We start from the raw sequence: 18,020 nt of genomic DNA, 5'->3' as shown, positions 1-18,020 counted from the left end.
AAACCTTAAAAAAAATCGAAAAATTGAAAAATTAAGAACCTGAAAAATCGAAAAATTGAAGAAATGAAGAACTGAAAAATTGAAACAGTCTAAACGCAAAAAATAGGAAAATCAAAACAACGATAATTGAAAAATCGAAAAATTGACAAGAGAAGTCAAAAATTGAAAAATCTAAATATTTAAAAATCATAAAATTCAAGAGGAAAAAAATTGAAAAAACGTAAAACTGAAACATCGGAAAATTGAAAACCCGATAAATTGAATAATAATAATCTGAAAAAACTGAAGAATGGAAAAACTAAAATATGTATCCAAAAACTGAGAAATTAAAAAATTGAAAAATCAAAAGGTCAAAAAAGTGAAATCGAAAAATCAAAACCTTCAAAAATTGAAAAACTGAAGAAATGAAAAATCGAAAAATTGAAAGTTTATAAAAGTCAAATTGTATTGTAAAATTGAAGAGGAGAAAAATTGAAAAAACGTTAAACTGAAACATCGGAAAATTGGGAAATCGAAAAACTGAAAAATTGAGAAATTATAAAATCCAAAAATTGAATAATAAACTGAAAAATCCCAAAACTAAAATTTCGAAAAATTGAGAATTCGAAAGTTGAAAAAAAGCAAGAAATCGAAAAGCCGAAAAATCGAAAAATCTCAATGTCGAGGATAAAAATTCAACGCGGATTCTTAAACCACAAATTCAGGACTATGCTACTTTTTAACATTTAAAGTAGTTGCCAATTTATTTTATTATAATAAGGTGCATATACATAACTGAATTATTTGTTTTCTATTGTCATGTTGCTCTTCTTTATGTGTATGTTTACGAAATAAACCCATGCGCCGCCCCCGTAGGACGCCTATGTGTTTCTTCTAGTATGTAGTATGACTCATCGGCCGGGCGACGCGGCGTTCGCTAAAGGAAAGCCTGGAAGCGGATGTCACGACGGGCCCAGAAAACCCTCGAAGCCGCGTTCTGCATCCATCGACAGAAACGATTATTATTCAGCCAATTCAGCCAATCCAGTCAGCAAATCGAGTCGAGTGAACGAATACATTCAAGTTGCACCATGGAATTATTCTGTACATAATCGCAGTAATAGTTAGTCGTGCAATTCGAGTTATTAAGAAATAAAGTGTTGAGTTTTACCTACGCCGATTTTAATCACTCATCCAACGTAACAATATGTTCAACAAATGCGATGTAATTATTTATATATTGCAATACTTACTATTCAGGTAAATCATCTGTCAAGAGCTTTGAAATGTAAATTTTGTCATCGGGAACATTATGTACTTTTTTAAAGAAATTGACTTTGCAGAACCTTTAGTGACACTTCTACAGTCAAACATTTTGCTCTTAATTTTAGAATTAATTATAGCACGAAATGAGAATAAGATTTATGGTTGGACTCTGTTTATTTAGCTGAACATTATTAAAACAAAAAGAAATCAACAATGGAACGAATATCACTGAAAGCATTTTAAGCTTGTTGCGTTATTGCTAAAAATTTAAATAAAGAAATTAATAGAAATTCATGCAAAGTAGATCGTAACGTTTCCAAAAGATAAAAATAACTACACTTTTCCAAAAAAAAATCTATTGCATGATAACGATTCCAACAGTATTGTTAATTTGTGGAATTTTGCTAGTAGCAAACATAATTAAAGAATTATTTCTTAATTAAACAAAAACTAGTTGCATGGCAATAATTAACCTACCTACCAAAATGTTCACTTATTCGTTGTAAAGTTGGACCAAGCAATACTTTCCCGTAGAAATTATGATCGAAACCGATTAGGATGTGTATCAGATCATGGCTTATAGATCAAATCATTTCTGAACGTTTAGAGTCGACATTGGCCTGAGTGCGCTCTGGTCTGTAGATCCAACAAGTTCGCAGGCGACGACTTAACACTTCTAGCGTTCGCTGTCTCTTGTATTTATTTGTGTTCGAATAAGCATTAGTCTCGGTCTAGTTTTGGCCGATTTCTAGTGAAAACTCGGTCGAGTTTCTTGGAAACCTAGACTGAATTGATGGTCACTCTCAGTGCGACAAAGAACGCATATTTCATTCTACGAGTGTTGTATCGTCCTCTCTTATAATCTATACATACCTAAAATTGCAATATAAACAAGTCAAAATTCCCTTGTGGCGCAAAACAACTGGGTCGTAATTTATAGCATTAACTAACTGTCAACAGCAAATTTCTCTACGCGAATGCAAATATTTCTGATGGGAAGACAATGCGGATTTTTGCTGCGGAATATTTTGATGAATTATTTAGTTTATTAGTTTTTCATAGTACGCTTTTCGAGATCAATGATATATTGCACGGATAGTAATTAAATATATTTAACGCTATTGAAACATGTAATTAATCTGCTTCCAACATAAAATCCATTTCAAAATTAAAATGTAATAAATCCATCCATTGTAATAAAACAAAACTCTCTAATGTCGGCTTTAAATTTAATTTCTTTACAAACGATTTTCCCCACTATTGCTTAACCACGAATTGCTCCAGGTTATCTTCACAACACGACATAAGTACTCGTTTTTTCGCTGATTCGTGATCTCTAGAGACATTTTTCAATTTCACGGCTTTTTTGGCAAAACTGGATTTTACATCATGTCATTTCACTGTCTCTGACCCAGAATGCGGAGTTTGAAACGCTGCTCAAATTCCTCGTATGATTAAAATGAACAAAACGTAATGAGATTAAGATACGACTACACGAACGAACTGGAATCACTAAACAGATCCAGTGATCACGTGAAAATCGCATGAACAACCTACGCCAAAACCCTATTGAAATGAAATGAAACAACCAATGCTTATACAGAATAAAAACATCTCCATCTCCACCCGCAGTTGCAATTCTGAAGTATCCTGCAGAATTGACTTTACGACACGTGTTTTCTAACGAATATGAACGGTAGCCTCGTTGTTCACGCGCTTATATAATATGTTCGATGGTTCTATAAAACCTAACTCCTCCAAAGAGAAAATTAGAACGAATCTGGAAGGGATGGATAAGTAAATTTTAGTTAAGTACATTGCTTGTAGCAATTTGTTTATAATGTGAATACTGAAAGAGGACGAAAGAAAAGACTGAAAATTCCAACAGGTACAATTGATTCTGTAATAAAAATATACATTAATAACTATCTGTCTGAATAATAAATGATGTATGTATGTTTTATTGATTTATTGAAAACTCTAGAAATATTAATAAGTTAATTCAGCGAAATAAATTATAGTTTTTATAAAATTGAAAATAATGAACCACTTCAGATGTACCTATTGAGCAATTTTACACTTCTTGTATACAAATTCCAAATAATTCAGGCGTTCCCCTGGCAACATAATCAAGCGCCAGAAATCATTACCGTAAGTGAGAATAATACCCTGTACAAGTTAGACTGGATAATCACACTTAGGCGTATAATCGATAAAATGCAATCCCAGTCAGGCTGGACGAGGGTCATTCTTGGTAGCTGGGGTTGTCGTTTCAAGTCAAGTGTTGCTATGTAAACCGGTATGTTGTATTGAATGAGAGACATATTTACCCACAAAAGAATTTTCTTTTTATTTCTGCACTGAAGTAAATAACCGCGTTTTAAGTCGTCAAACGCTCGTGTTCTCACGGTTAACCAACAACAAATACAACAAAGAATTAAAAATAAATTTAAAGCGAACAACACCTCCCGCTTTTCTCGACTCTCGCTGCAGATGTAATTAGTAAAATCGCGAGAAAATTCCAAAAGAAACGCGAAATTAAAACGTAACGTAAGCAATCGATAAAGCACAATCGTGGAACTGATGATTTTTGCAATTCTTACCGTTAGAATTAATGATTACAAAGCTCGTGCCAGCGTCTTTCCTTTTAATCCCTTTTTATCAAAGTCGCGACAGACAGAAAAGCGTCAATACATCAGCGATAAGTTCATTTATTATTGAGACACCTTTTACTTCGCTCCTTTTACTTAGAAGATTTATCTAAATGACATTTTCTTCACAATTGTCATACCTACCGTTCCTTCTGATCCAATATTTAAGATCGTCTTGTAAAGATCGAAGCGGAAACATATAGTTGACTTCCTCGATCCATTCGACTGGATGACCGCTTTCACCGGAAATAATTGTTTTACGGCCATCCGGTTCGACTCTTTCCTTTAACTGTGATTCAGTTAAAAACGTCTCGTCGGAAACGCAGTACCAGCCAGAGTACTTAGCTGAATATATTTTACCATTTCTTTTCAAAATATTCTAAAAATGTAGATTTTTATATAAAAATCACAAAAAAAAAAGAATAATACACACCCAAAACTTATGCACCGCTCGCTCATGATTTTCATCAGTCGTTCTAACAAAATCAGTATAGTCGATGCTAAAGCGTTGAGCCAAGTCTTTATACTGTGACGACACTTTTAAACAGTAGTCAACAGGAGTTGAGTTGTTTATAGCCGCAGCTTGTTGAATTTTGGAACCGTGTTCGTCAGTCCCGGTTGAAAATTTAAATTTTCCCGCACTCGTGACGTTATTAGTGATGCAGCGCCATCTGTAGACGGTATCTGCGATCAGCGAGCTATATAAATGCCCGATGTGGGGATCTGAAACACAATTCTCGATTTCAAGTACAGGATTTTACTTTTAAAATTATTGTAATCACAAATCGGTAGGAATTTGATTTTGTCGGGTTAATGTATTTTGTGCGATTTTAAGGTTAAGTTGGACTTACTTGCATTTACGTAATATATCGGAGTCGTCACAAAAAATGGCGAATGAGAACAAGAACTGGCATTTCTTAACAAAAATAAACCTCGAGCACTCATTTTTATCATTCAGAAATACGTTTTTATTACTAAATAAAATGAGTTAACCTCAACTTCGTTGAAGCTGTGGGGTCTGCGACATCGTGTGATAAGCCGGTGGAAGTCACCAATAAGAAATCAGTATGTGGGTTCACGTATCACGAAATTGCTTTATTATTGGTCGTTTGCGGTGATGCAACTTTTGCTCTTATATCTCAAACCCGGTTGTGTTACTAAGGTTTGCGCCCTCACTAAGACCCAAAAGAAAAGACTATTTATAAATATGAAGTTCTGTTTTAATGTAAAACCAATAATACAAAACGTGAATATCTCGACGAGACTCATAAATAAATATATGGAAAAATGTATACCATAGCTTGCGTTGCACTAATGCTGTATAAATAAAGGTACAATAAAAGTCTCCTTGTTTTTAAACCCTTAGTATTTCTAAACACTTATTATAACAAATAGCGATCCAATCCGGCTGCGTGGCCCCCCACTGTATCTGATTAACCTCTCCTTCGGCAGCTGTGTATGCTAAAATAGGATCTTCAATAGCCCTTGGCATCTGTTGAATATCCCATATTAAAGCTTGATGATCATCTCCAGCTGTACAAATGTGACAACTTGAGTGTGGGGCCCATGCAATTCCATTAACACACGCTCTGTGGTTATTCAATCTGGCCACAGGTGTACATGGAACCCTCACATCCAAAATAATGACTTCACAGGCATCCATGGCGATCGTAGCCAAATAATTAGGGTCTTGTTTATTCCATGCCAATCTCAAAAGAGGAGTATGAGCTGGATCTTCGTAAATGATAGTAGAGTGCTCCAGGTGTCTCAAATCAAACATCCGAACGGAACCGTCGGCTCCTACTGAGGCAAACATGTCTCGGCCTCCTCCAGCTCGAGAGAAAGCGATGTCATAGACTTCCTTGTCATGGGCGATTAGTTGGGTTTTAACATGTCCGGAAACTAGATTAACGCGTCCGATGATCTGGCCCGTTTCCAGACCCCAAATTGTGCACGTGGTGTCTATCGATGAGGTTCCAACAAGATTTGGATCTACTTCATTCCAGTCGAAACTCGTCAAGGGGGCGCAAAAGTCGGAGTTTTTGTTATTGTTTAAGACGCATTCGAGACGAGTGTCGGGTTCGCCAGCGCGCCACACCCGCAAATAATCTCCACTAAAAATTCTCAGTTATTTAAATCAACAAAGTTGTGTGCAAATACCTGGTCGCTAATAAATCTGGGTAAACTCCTTTACTGTCCGGTATCCACATGATTTTCGTGGTGGGATATGGATGGTCAAACGTACTTTTGGGCGAGAATTCACTACTGTCTTCATCTAAAGACACGATTTGTACTTTGTTGTTGTATTCTTCGACGAAACTCCCCAGAGCCAACCGGAAGCGTTTGTCGGGGCGCACAGACCAGTTCATGCTGAACAGCGGCCATGGTGCTATGTATTTGTAAATTTCTTTTCGCTTGCCAGCTGGGACGACGCCAGAATGGGCCATTTCTGCACAGTTAGGGCGTTAAGGGCTGCTCTGGGATCACACGGGGGGCTTACCTCATTCGCTAAAATATTCAACGTGATTGTTAGTTTTTGTACTAGAAACGCAAGAAATGAGGTTTTTTACACTGGAAATGGTTTTTTCATCCGGTTTTATTGTTTATGTTGAAGGTTTATCGGAAATGGAAAGTTTGACAAGTCTGACATTTTATTATTGACAGGTGACAGTTGAGGAACATAACCACAAACAAAAACACGCATAACCTCAAAAACGACAACGTGTAAAAAAGTAAATGCATTCATAAGTATTTTCGCCTGACTTGGCACAAATGGAAAATCAGGCTCCCATTTTATAACATTAACGTTGTTGTTAACACGCCACACGTCATGTTTTCACTTTTAAAATTACATAACCTCAAATCACGCATTGTGGGGCCTCTCAGGCAATGCAGTCAATTCAAAACGAAACTGTACATGAAAACCGCCCATTTAGAAAGCAAAAAACCATTAGACGAACTTATTAAAAAATTTGCCCTAAGACTTATATACAACACTATAGTCGAAAGGAAAGTTTTAAGATCTGAACAACTACAAAAAAACAAAAGTTTTAAAAAGGTACAACTACAAGAACCTGTTCCAGTTACATTAAAATATTTAAACGATGACATACACATTAAAGAAGACACACCAGCAACCACTTCTGAGTCATACGAAAGTGAAGTAGTAAATTTTCCATACAACTCAAGTGGCCACAACGTGGAAACATCTCACGAAATAAATGAATCCCAAAGTGACCCTTATTCTCCAGATGTGGCAACCGCCTTAAGCGAAGAAGTGCAAAAACGTTATGAACTTCACCAAGAAATGAAAAACTGGATGCTATCATATGACAACTATGACGATAGTTGCTTGGGTAGTGAAGGTGAGTTAGATATAAATGAAAGTGGTGTGTATTATGGCACACCCGACCCGAAATCTAAAATTAGTAATGTCCCTTGTGGTGGTTGTGGGGCTCTTCTCCACTGCAGAGACACAGCAATTCCAGGCTACATCCCTTCAGAAATCTTTAAAAATAGTGTGGCTTATGGTGGTTCAAACCTAGAAGCAATAGTTTGCCAAAGATGCCATTTTTTAAAACATTATAATGTGGCGCTTCAAGTTCAAGTAACCCCAGAGGATTATCCTAAAGTTTTATCCACAATTGGTGAAAGAAGAGGTTTGGTAATACTTCTGGTAGATTTGTTAGATTTCCCTTGTTCGATTTGGCCTGGGATTGGGGAGATTTTTGGGAGCCGAACACCGATTATTATTGTGGGTAATAAAGTTGATTTGTTGGCTCAAGATAGTAAAGATTTTTTCAAACATATAAGGAGGACACTCTTAAACAGTGTTAAGTTACAAGGATTTGCCACTTTTAATATTAAGGACATTGTGCTAATTTCGGCAAAGACGGGTTACGGGATTGAGGATTTAATCACAAAGCTTAATAGTTTGAAAAGGGTTAACGGAGACGTCTACATTGTGGGTTGTACCAACGTAGGAAAGTCAAGTTTGTTTAATGCGTTGCTACAGTCCGACTACTGTAAGACTCAAGCTATGGATTTAATTCAGAGAGCTACGACCAGTGTATGGCCTGGTACTACGTTAAACTTGCTCAAATTCCCCATCAGACGTCCAGAAGGATATCGGCAGTATTTAAGACACAAGAGATTAGAAATACTGGAGAAGATAGAAACTGAAGAACAAGAATTCCGGAAACAGCAGTTAAAAGTTACTAAAAACCCGAAATACGCGTCTCTGATTGGTCACATTGATGTAACGAAAAACCCATACAAGAATATGAAGTCTAATGAAGAAGTCAAAGATATGTTTACTATAAGAGACAATAAATATGACAAAGGAGTTACAAAAATGGGGATAAACGAAAAAAGTCCTGAATTCATACATAGCAAATGGTGTTATGACACTCCGGGAGTGGTACAACCTGATCAAATCATTCATTTGTTAACTACGGATGAACTGTTGTTGACATTACCAAAACAGGTTATTTTACCTAGAACTTTCTGTGTTAAACCTAACTCCACTCTTTTTATTGGGGGTTTATCCAGATTGGACTATGTAAACGGGTCTAGTTCAGTTAGATTGAGTGTTTTCGCGTCAAACGAATTACCAATCACGATTTGTGACACCGGCGATGCCGAAGAACTCTACGAAGAATTACTAGGCACGGATTTACTAAAAGTACCAACGGGTGGGGCTGACAGACTTGCAAAATGGCCCAAATTGGAGATGGCGAAAGAATTTACCATAACAGGAATTAATTGGCAAAGGTCGGCCAACGACATTGTTTTGTCTAGTTCAGGTAATACGTTTTTTTTTTGTTTTTGTTTTATAAGTAACTGAGTTTTATTTTGCAGGTTGGGTTGCTCTAACAGGGAAGGAAAGCCTCCAATATAATTTCAGAGCTTGGACCCCTGAAAAACGAGGTGTTTATTTGAGGGACTGTCTTTTGCCACATGCTGTAGCTTTAACGGGCAGAAGAGTAAAAAATAGTGTAGCTTATAACAAATATAAATTCTTTTTACAATAATTATTTTGACAATGTTTATTAAACTTGCGGAAACTAACCCTTCCTGATTTAAAATTAAGTTCCGACTAGGGGTATCATCGTCAAAAAATGAAATGTGGTTAGTTATTCTAGGTTTATTTATTTTACGGAAACTGAATTTTACAAAAAATTAACTTGATACCAAAAAAGAAAAAAAATATAAATGAAATTAATATACATAAAATTACATCATTCAACACAAAAGTATTCGTGGTATACAATTTAATTATAATTTTTTTAAAACAACAAAATGTTATGCCTGAAACTAGAAAGTGTCGAATCAAAAATAGAAATCTCCCTACGGCCTGCTAAATCATTGGCAGCGAGCATCATTCTACGTAGAGGATGGTTCTTGACTATATTCGTCAAAGCCGACGTCACTCTAAAGATGATTCTGCTTCTGGTTAAACGACTGTTAGAAACTGGCACTATAAATGACAACTCGTACAGCAGATGAGGATTATCAATTCGACCATTAATTAATCAATGTAAAACGCAAGCATCGTATACACGTCTTCTACTTAACACTCAGCGGTGGTATATTGAAAGTGTGCATAACCTAGCTGTAGTCCCCAATAATATGCCTATGACCAACTTTAAATTCTATCGTACGCAAAAATCTTTTTTGGATTTTTTTCCAGCATCTCCAAATCAACTTTATATATCGGTGTCCACACCGGAGAGCAATATTCTAACTTCGATCGAACTAATGAGCAATATAGCGTTTTTAGTGACAGCGGTGATAGGTCTTTATACATATTCGCCATATGAACCTCCACATTTTTAAGGCCTTTTTAGCAATGTAAGAATAATGACTCTTAAACGAGAGTGCCGCATCGAAGACTATCCCCAAATCCTTAATTTCAAACACTCGTTTCAGAAGTTGTATGTTTATTTGGTAATCAAAATTAAGGGGACTCGCTAGACGAGGTATAACATTTTTTTGGTTTTTTATATGAAAAAATGATATTAATATATCATACATCAAACTGCAGCTTTTTTCATATTCTAGAGCGCAGAGACCAGTTCAATCAATTAAAAAAATATGGCTGAGAAATATCGTAAAAAAAGCACCATTGTATGTTTTCTTTTCAAGTTTTTTGAATCATAAGCATCATAGAATCGCTTGAAAATTCGCACATGGATAAAACATCACTTTTTACAGGGCGCAGAGTCATTAAATGTTTGTTAGTGGTACAATTTGTTTAAATAATAATGTGTTTATTAAAATCAAAATATACCACAAATTAATGCAAAATACGTCGAATAATTTTAACAGGAATATCAGAGAAAAATTAATGATCTATTGGTTAGCAGAGTTTTTAACAAAAACTAACAATTACTGAAAAAAATGGGTATCAATTCGACAGAATTTGAGCAGTTAGTTCAGTACTTTGCCGATAGGAGCGCCACTAAAATTTACGGAAGCGACTTTCCAGGTAAAACCCTTATCGCCTCCTCTACCATAAGCTGATTGTTAGAGTTCTCGGCTGATTTTTCTAATTTATGGCAAGGAACTCTGTTTTATAACAAGCCGCCAGGACCGGACGTGGTAATCTATTGTTAAGAAAATTAACTTTTACGCAGTGAGGTACTATCATAAAACCGAATTAAAACTGGGGAACTATAATATTTTTACTCCACTCAGGATCCTGAATTCAATATACATGATTACTAAAAATTCATTGTAATATATTGTTAATATATATTTTGCTTTGTTAATTAATAAAACTAATAAACATATTTATAACAATAATAAAAAATTGGTCTAAAGAGTTTAGACAGTACTTCCCTCGCTGTCGGAAACTTGACGACTGCATGCCTATTGTGTTTTTTTTCTCATTACATTTTTGTAGTGGGAAATTAAAAAAAATTGCGATGACGTCATCAACATTTTTGCAAGGACACGTATATCAGTTGGGATAGATGTAGTGTAATACTAAGAATAAAATTATTATATTCTCAAATTTTCGGGAAAATGAATTGGGTCGTTTGAATATTGATTTGTAATAATCAATAAAATAACGAAACAATTTACTCACGTATACCTACGTATCAGAGGCAACTGAAAATCGTGTATGTATAAACATTGTTAATTTAAGATGACAGGCGTAACAGCATACGTGAGAGCCAAACACAGAAACTGTAAACAAAACGACCGTCGGTTTTATTGCTTCGACTTCCGCTTATTATATAAAACATTGGGTTTTATTTTAATTCTTGACGGTGAAATTCACAATTGGTTGATTATAAACATGTCTATTTCACATTCGCGGAATCAAGTGAACGCATAAAACAAATGCAGGTCTGTAATGTTAAAGTCGATGTAAATAAGCGTGCTACCCTTATGTTTCAACCGAGTTTTTCCTTTAACAAATTTTGTGTCTACCAAATTGGGTTGGTTGGGGTGTAATACTAATAATAAGTGTTGCCTTTAATTTAATCAATAAAATAAATTGACTTCATTAATTTTTTTGAACCACCTCTTAAGAAAATCTAAAAAATATGAATGGAATTATAAATCACAAGTACAAACTCATTATATTTTTTGCATTTTAGATAGGATTTATTCAGCAAAATTTAAGGGTGACGTCATCAATTTTTTTAGGAGGGATGAACAAATACATTTTGAACAAAAGTTTACCATGCTTATAATAACTTTAAAATATTCCCAAGATTTCAAAGCATTCGGTTTTGTAATTCCTGATTAAATCGATAAAATAAATTCACGCCTTCATTAATTTTTTTGAGTCACCCTGCATATGCAAATCCAAAAATATGAATGGAATGATAAATCACAAGTACAGACTCATCATATTTTGTACATTTTAGATTCGATTTATTCGGAAAACTTTTGAGCTGACGTCATCAGTTTTTTGTAGAAGATAACCAAATATATTTTGACTAAAAATTTATTATGCTCTTTATAACCTTAAAACATCTGCAAGATTTCAAAGCATTCGGTTTTGTAGTTCCTGATTAAATCAATAAAATAAATTTACGCATTCATTAATTTTTTTGAGTCACTCTGTATATGCAAATCCAAAAAATATGAATGGAGTGATAAATGACAAGTACAGGCTCATCATATTTTGTACATTTTAGATATGATTTATTCGGCAAACTTTCGAGCTGACGTCATCAAGTTTTTGGAGGGGATAAGCAAATATATTTTGACTAAACATTTATTATGCTCTTTATGACCTTAAAACATCTGCAAGATTTCAGAGCATTCGGTTTTGTAGTTCCTGATTAAATCAATAAAATATATTTACGCATTCATTAATTTTTTTGAGTCACCCTGTATATGCAAATCCAAAAAATATTAATGGAGTGATAGTTCACAAGTACAGACTCATCATATTTTGTACATTTTAGATATGATTTATTCCACAAACTTTTGAGCTGACGTCATCAAGTTTTTGGAGGGGATAAGCAAATATTTTTTGACTAAAGATTTATGATGCTCTTTATAGCCTTAAAACGTCTGCAACATTTCAAAGCATTCTGGTTATCAGATTAAAAATTAAATTTCAAAATGTTGTTTTATAATTTTGATTTTTTTTCCAAAAATCTGGACGTTTCGGGTGAAAAGTCGATTCAGAGTTGTAAACTACATGTGTAGGACTATGTTATTTTATACAATTGAAAACCCATTTACTATGTACAATTTTGAAGTGACGTCATCGCTTTAGTGGTGGGGATGATTCGACAAATTTTGGTTAGCGTTTTACCATCTACATGATATTCTTAATATAAGTACAAAATTTCACAACAATCGGTCGAGTACTTTCGGAGATTATCTGTCTAATAAAAATCCGTGACAACAGACGGACAGACGGACAGACGGACAGACGGACAGACGGACAGACGGACAGACGGACAGACGGACAGACGGACAGACAGACGGAAATGGGAGACCTATTTCTTCGTCTTCTAGGGGTCATGAAAGATCGAGAAAACGTAAAAGTAGAGAGTCGGCCGACGGACTCGATTACAATACTTCCTTTGCTTACGCTCGGGAAGTAAAAATATATAAAATACAGCTTTTGTTTAACACGTATAAGTAGCTAAGTGTATCTACTACTTATCCCAGAAAGGAGGTGTTTTAAAAAAGCCCTACGCCCAGTAACTTCTCCCTTCATTGTTTACTCGAAAAAAGTGCTCGTATATGTTTTCATTTGTCGAGAGATCATTTTCAAAATATATTTATAATAAAAATATGCAAGTCTTGGTGATGAAAAATGTACTCTTAATAAATTATTATTAAAGTACATAAAAAAATGGAAACTAATTTTATTTATTTTAAAAAAATCTCTCGCAAGCGCAGGTTCCTCTTTCTTCTTGAATCAATTATTTCGGGCAATAATGCGCCAAAGTAAAATCTGCCAAGTTTATCTGCCATCTTTTTACATATATTTCTTCGTCTTTATAAATTGTTTCTATATTTATTCATTTGGGTGTCCATACAACAAAATAAACTTGTGAAATACCCGTAACAAGCATTTGTCCCTGGACTTGAAAGTAGTAATTACGATTTTTTTTTAGTTTCAATTCTCTGTCTGTCAATGTACAAAATTTGATTATTTTTTTTTTTAACCGCTTCTTCGGGAGACAAATCTTGCGATTTTGAAGGGCATTTAATTTCGACTAATGCACTCCTATCCTCCAGAACCCTGTCTGGACTAGCAACCAAGTAAGGAAATTGTTTTGAAATAAACAAGCCACACCGTTTAGTTTTTACATTTTTATTTATTTCAAAACACTTGACAGCTTTTTCCTCACTTTGCTGTCCATAGTATGTATGACTATTACCTCTAAATGCACAGAGACTCTACAGTTTTAGCTATTGCTGTAGTCGGTCTAAGTTTGTAAATACGTCCAAAATTTGAAGCCGTAACCCTAATTTCTCTTTCTTTTACCCAAATGTGCCTGTTGCCTAGTGTCTATTTCAATTTGGTCTAAATTCAAAGATAATTTTCTCAAAAAAACCTCTTTGGCTGTCACAAATGTTTTTACATCCATGACAGGATTTTCTAAAAAATATTTAAACCATAATCGCAGTCGGGACCAGCATAAGTAAATTTTTTTACGACATATTTTTTTTACGAATACTTTGTCTAAGACGAGCTTGTTTTATAGACGAACAATATTTTTTTGTTATTAAACCAGGACCGTTTTAATCACAATATATTTACTTATCCCCTCTGAAAAATTGATGACGTCACCTCAAAATTTTGCTGAATAAATCCTATCTAAATTGTATCAAATATGATGAGTCTCTTCTTGTGATTTATCATTCCATTCATGTTTTTTGGAATTGCATATACAGGTGACCCCAAAAATTAATGAATGCGTAAATCTATTTTATTGATTTAATCAGGAAGTACAGAACCCAATGCTTTGAAATCTTGCAAATGTTTTAAGGTTATAAAGAGCATAATAAATTTTTAGTCAAAATATATTTGCTTATTCCCTCCAAAAAATTGATGACGTCAGCTCAAAAGTTTGCTGTATAATCCTATTTAAAATTTACAAAATATGATGATTCTCTTCTTGTAATTTATCATTCCATTCATATTTTTTGGATTCGGATATACAGGGTGACTCAAAAAATTTAATGAATGCGCAAATTTATTTTATTGATTTAATCAGGAACTACAAAACCGAATGCTTTGAATTCTAATGTGAAAAAAAAACATAATAGGCATGCAGTCGTCACGTTTCCGATAGCGATTCAAGTACTGTCTAAACTCTTTAGACCAATTTTTTGATTTTCCCATTTCTCCATTTCTCAATTTTTCAATGTTTCAGTTTGGGATTTTTTCACTCTTTCGATTCTTTCATTTTCCTTCCATTTTTAGGTTTTTCAATATTTCAGCTTTGGAATTTTGCAATATTTCGTTTCTTCAATTTTTCAAATTTTTGATATTGTGTTTTCTCGGTTTTTAAATTTTTCGATATTTTAATTTTTCAGTTTTTAAAGTTTTAGGTTTTTAGATTTCTCACTATCTCGACTTTTCGATTTTTCAGTTCCATGATTTTTCAATTTGTCGAAATTTTAAATTTTAGATTTTTTGTGCTCGATCATTAAATTTTCTGAGTTTTCAGGCTTAGATTTTTTTTGTTGTTCAATTCTTGGATTTTTAAAATTTTTGTTTTTTAAATTTTCCTATTTATCAACTTACTGGGATTTCAATGTTTTGATTTTTTGATTGTTCAATTTCTCGATTTTTTGAATTTTTAGTTTTTGATACGATTTTTTTTTTCAAAAATTTTCAGTTTTTCAATTTATTAACTTTACGATATTTCAGTTTTACGATTTTTTAATTTTTTTATTTTTCAGTTTTCAATTTTTGACGTTTCTAAATTTTTCGATTTTTCAATTTTTCGATTAACTGATTTTTTGATTTTCCCATTTCTCTATTTCTTGATTTTTCAATTCTTTCTTCAATTGTGATTTTTCAATTTTTCGATTTCTGGATTTTTCAATGTTTCAGTTTTGGATTTTTTCACTTTTCCGATTCTTCAATTTTCTTTCCATTTTTCAGTTTTTCAAGATTTCAGTTTTGAATTTTTTCACTTTTTCGATTTTTCCATTTTCCTTCCATTTTTCAGTTTTTCAGTATTTCAGTTCTGAGATTTTGCAATGTTTCGGTTCTTCAATTTTTCCATTTTTTGATGTTTCGATTTCTCGGTTTTTCAATTTTTCGATAGGTATTTTAGTTTTTCAATTTTTAAGTTCTAGATTTTCCGTTGATTTTTTGTTTTCCTTGATGTTTTGATTTCTCGATTATTCGATTTTTCAAGTTCTGGGTTTAGATTTTTTGGTTTTCCAATTCTTCGATTTTTAAATTGTTTAATTTTTAGATTGTTCAGTTTCTCGATTTATAGATTTTTCAATTTTTCGGTTTACCGATTTTTTTCATTTAAAATGTTTCAATTTTTCAATTATTAAGTTTTCGATTTTTCAATTTTGGTGGAATTTGAAAACGGTATTAATAATACATTTAGGCGAATAAACTAATAGACGGGTTTGATAAGCCTTGTTTGCTCTACAGTCTCTAAATTGTGTTTGATTAATATAATAATTATCTCGAATATTAAAATTAATGTCAAAAGAATACGAGAAATGATTATTCTGTGCTGAAGGTATGTTGTGGGCCGCCTGCCATAAATTATCATTATTCTCTGCATTATCGGCTTACGATGTTTTTATGACCCACGTCCGGTAGTCGTCTATACCACCACGTCAGGTAGATTTAAAGAAGAATTGCTGGTTGCGTTTAAGGCAACAAATGGCGCCCAATTCAAACTTGTCTCTCGTCTAGCGTTCCCCCTTAATACACTTAAGTAACGAACAAAAATATTGGGAATGGACGGTATTTCCAAAAGTAATTAGGGCCCGACTTTACCTGGAAGAATGGCTTAACATCCAGTGGTTTCTCCAAAATACCATAAAACCCAAACATTTCCTAGTTATTTTAAGCTCAGGACAATATTTGCAATATGATTCATGAAATTTCGTCTTTCTAGATAAGTAAATGCCGATAGAATGACATTTTTTTTTCAAATTACCACAAAAATTGATAAAAATGCAAAATATGCCCCCGTTACGTGAAATATGCAGCCGAAAGCAAATATATGCAAATATGCAATTTTTTTATAGCTGTATTAATTTTTAATTAGCATGATTCGTTCACATATTAAAGACTTATATGCAAAAAATAAGGGAAATGCAAATTTCATAAAATCCGCTCTCTAATTACATATTACTTTATTATGTTACCACGACAATAAATGGAACGCACATTTTAAAATATACATTTCTAATTAATATATGTATGAATAGCAAATACATAAATAGTTACAGCATTAGTTTGGATGTGGTTTTGACCAATCAACTGTAAGAATAAGGTGATCGTACCCATGTCCATTAAGCATAGCAATAGCCTTAGCAGCATCATTCCTAAATTTAAAATGAATATAAGCAAATCCTTTACAATAACCCGCTTGTTTATCTTTGGCCAAATACAACTTCTGGATGGGTCCAAATGGTTTAACTAAATCCTCTAAATCAGTTTCAGTTGTAGATTCACTGAGATTAGTAATTCGAATAGCCGTCGCATCATCCCGTCTCGCCATACTGAGATTGTCGGTTCTCTTAGCAGCCCCCTCGCGCATGCTTGGTGGAATATACTTAGAACCGCCAGGCTTACTGGTCTCCGTTCCAGTTGAAGGCCCCCCAACTGCGGGACCTTTCTTGTCGTCAGGCACTTTTCCTCCTGCCAGCATCGTGTCCTTCCAGGGACACTTGGAGGTCCAATGATCGCCGCTGCACGTTCTACATTTTACAACGTTCTTGTCTCCAAGGGCTAGAATTTTCACATTAGCATGGTCAAACACAAAAAAAATCGTTACCTTTAAGTTTATCAAGTCCTTCGTCCTCCTGCTTGTTGTCCTCTTCCTTACTCGTGATATACTGCATGTACACGTCTTCCGCTACGATAGTCGTAGCAGGGTTCGGTCCAGGTTTGTCGTTTGCGCTTTCGCCGAATTTCTTCCAAGTTTTGCGTAGGGCGATCGACTTGGACACAACGCGCTTCTCGATTTTGTATGTACGGACGATTTTGGTTTTTTTGTCGTCTTCATTGTACGAGTATTCGGTGATTACTTTGAGACTGTTATCTAACACTTCTGTAGGGGGTGGCAGCGAACCACCCTCCAATTCGACTTCATCGGCCCAACTGGACTTCACTTCTTCAGCCACAGGCATTTTGTACAAACTTTAGAGCAGTTTTGTGGTGCAACTTCTACACGTTCCAAACTAACCTCTTTTGGTTAAATGTCAACAATGTCAACTGTCACTTTTTGACGCTTGACAGATTCGAATTCATCGAATTGTCGCTTGCATTTCATTTGTCAAAAATGAAATTATTTTTTATTTTATGAAAAAATATTACACAATTTAAGTTGTAAATTATTAATTTTAGAATGTAATGATTGTTACATAGGCTCGCTTCTCGCTTCTAGGGATACCCTGGATTCAAGACTCCCCCCCCCCCTTCTTCGA

General features: G+C 34.2%; 4 protein-coding genes across 6 annotated transcripts in view; 1 reads left to right on the top strand and 3 right to left on the bottom strand.

Annotated features, from left to right (window-relative positions):
* The window catches only part of LOC135125914 (methionine--tRNA ligase, mitochondrial), a 44,396-nt gene extending 39,250 nt beyond the window's left edge, over positions 1–5,146 (bottom strand). For both annotated transcript variants that reach the window (XM_064051684.1, XM_064051685.1), the window contains exons 1-3: positions 4,748–5,146; positions 4,330–4,619; positions 4,041–4,275 (exon numbers count right to left, since the gene is read on the bottom strand). In XM_064051684.1, coding sequence (XP_063907754.1) covers positions 4,041–4,275; positions 4,330–4,619; positions 4,748–4,850 — 628 coding nt within the window. In that variant the 5' untranslated portion in view covers positions 4,851–5,146. The remainder of the gene's footprint in view (positions 1–4,040; positions 4,276–4,329; positions 4,620–4,747) is intronic.
* Positions 5,147–5,244: 98 nt separating this feature from the next.
* On the bottom strand, positions 5,245–6,587 carry Wap (wings apart). Of its 2 annotated transcripts, none has more exons than XM_064051695.1 (3): positions 6,467–6,587; positions 6,057–6,404; positions 5,245–6,010 (listed from the first exon to the last, which is right to left on the bottom strand). In XM_064051695.1, exons 2-3 carry the CDS (start codon positions 6,341–6,343, stop codon positions 5,251–5,253), a joined length of 1,047 nt encoding a protein of 348 aa, XP_063907765.1. In that variant the 5' UTR covers positions 6,344–6,404; positions 6,467–6,587; the 3' UTR covers positions 5,245–5,250. The 2 variants fall into 2 exon arrangements, with proteins under 2 accessions (XP_063907765.1, XP_063907766.1); XM_064051696.1 differs by lacking the exon at positions 6,467–6,587 and having other exon boundaries at positions 6,057–6,345; positions 6,397–6,409.
* Positions 6,588–6,705: 118 nt separating this feature from the next.
* LOC135125913 (nitric oxide-associated protein 1) lies at positions 6,706–8,966 on the top strand. The gene is made up of 2 exons (XM_064051683.1): positions 6,706–8,701; positions 8,757–8,966. The coding sequence occupies exons 1-2, from the start codon at positions 6,727–6,729 to the stop codon at positions 8,927–8,929; spliced, it is 2,148 nt and encodes a 715-aa protein (XP_063907753.1). The 5' UTR covers positions 6,706–6,726; the 3' UTR covers positions 8,930–8,966.
* A 7,741-nt stretch (positions 8,967–16,707) lies between these two features.
* On the bottom strand, positions 16,708–17,818 carry LOC135125664 (eukaryotic translation initiation factor 3 subunit G-like). Its single transcript, XM_064051315.1, has 2 exons — positions 17,369–17,818; positions 16,708–17,322 (listed from the first exon to the last, which is right to left on the bottom strand). The coding sequence occupies exons 1-2, from the start codon at positions 17,721–17,723 to the stop codon at positions 16,823–16,825; spliced, it is 855 nt and encodes a 284-aa protein (XP_063907385.1). The 5' UTR covers positions 17,724–17,818; the 3' UTR covers positions 16,708–16,822.
* Between the last annotated feature and the right edge of the window lie 202 nt (positions 17,819–18,020).

This window comes from Zophobas morio, unplaced genomic scaffold (assembly GCF_036711695.1).
Source record: "Zophobas morio isolate AGI-343-1 ecotype UQ-CSIRO unplaced genomic scaffold, CSIRO_AGI_Zmor_V1 ptg000009l, whole genome shotgun sequence".
In the NCBI taxonomy this organism is placed as follows: Eukaryota; Metazoa; Arthropoda; class Insecta; order Coleoptera; family Tenebrionidae; genus Zophobas; species Zophobas morio.
Note: the sequence above shows the minus strand (reverse complement) of the source record. Positions and strands in the feature narration are given on the sequence as shown.

Coding starts and splice junctions, on each gene's coding strand:
- Wap (XM_064051695.1), bottom strand. CDS start 6,343: ATGGCCCATTCTGGCGTCGTCCCAGCTGGCAAGCGAAAAGAAATTTAC. Junction 6,011..6,056: donor CCAGATTTATTAGCGACCAG/GTATTTGCACAC, acceptor GAGAATTTTTAG/TGGAGATTATTTGCGGGTGT.
- LOC135125913 (XM_064051683.1), top strand. CDS start 6,727: ATGTTTTCACTTTTAAAATTACATAACCTCAAATCACGCATTGTGGGG. Junction 8,702..8,756: donor CATTGTTTTGTCTAGTTCAG/GTAATACGTTTT, acceptor TTTATTTTGCAG/GTTGGGTTGCTCTAACAGGG.
- LOC135125664 (XM_064051315.1), bottom strand. CDS start 17,723: ATGCCTGTGGCTGAAGAAGTGAAGTCCAGTTGGGCCGATGAAGTCGAA. Junction 17,323..17,368: donor AGGACTTGATAAACTTAAAG/GTAACGATTTTT, acceptor TGAAAATTCTAG/CCCTTGGAGACAAGAACGTT.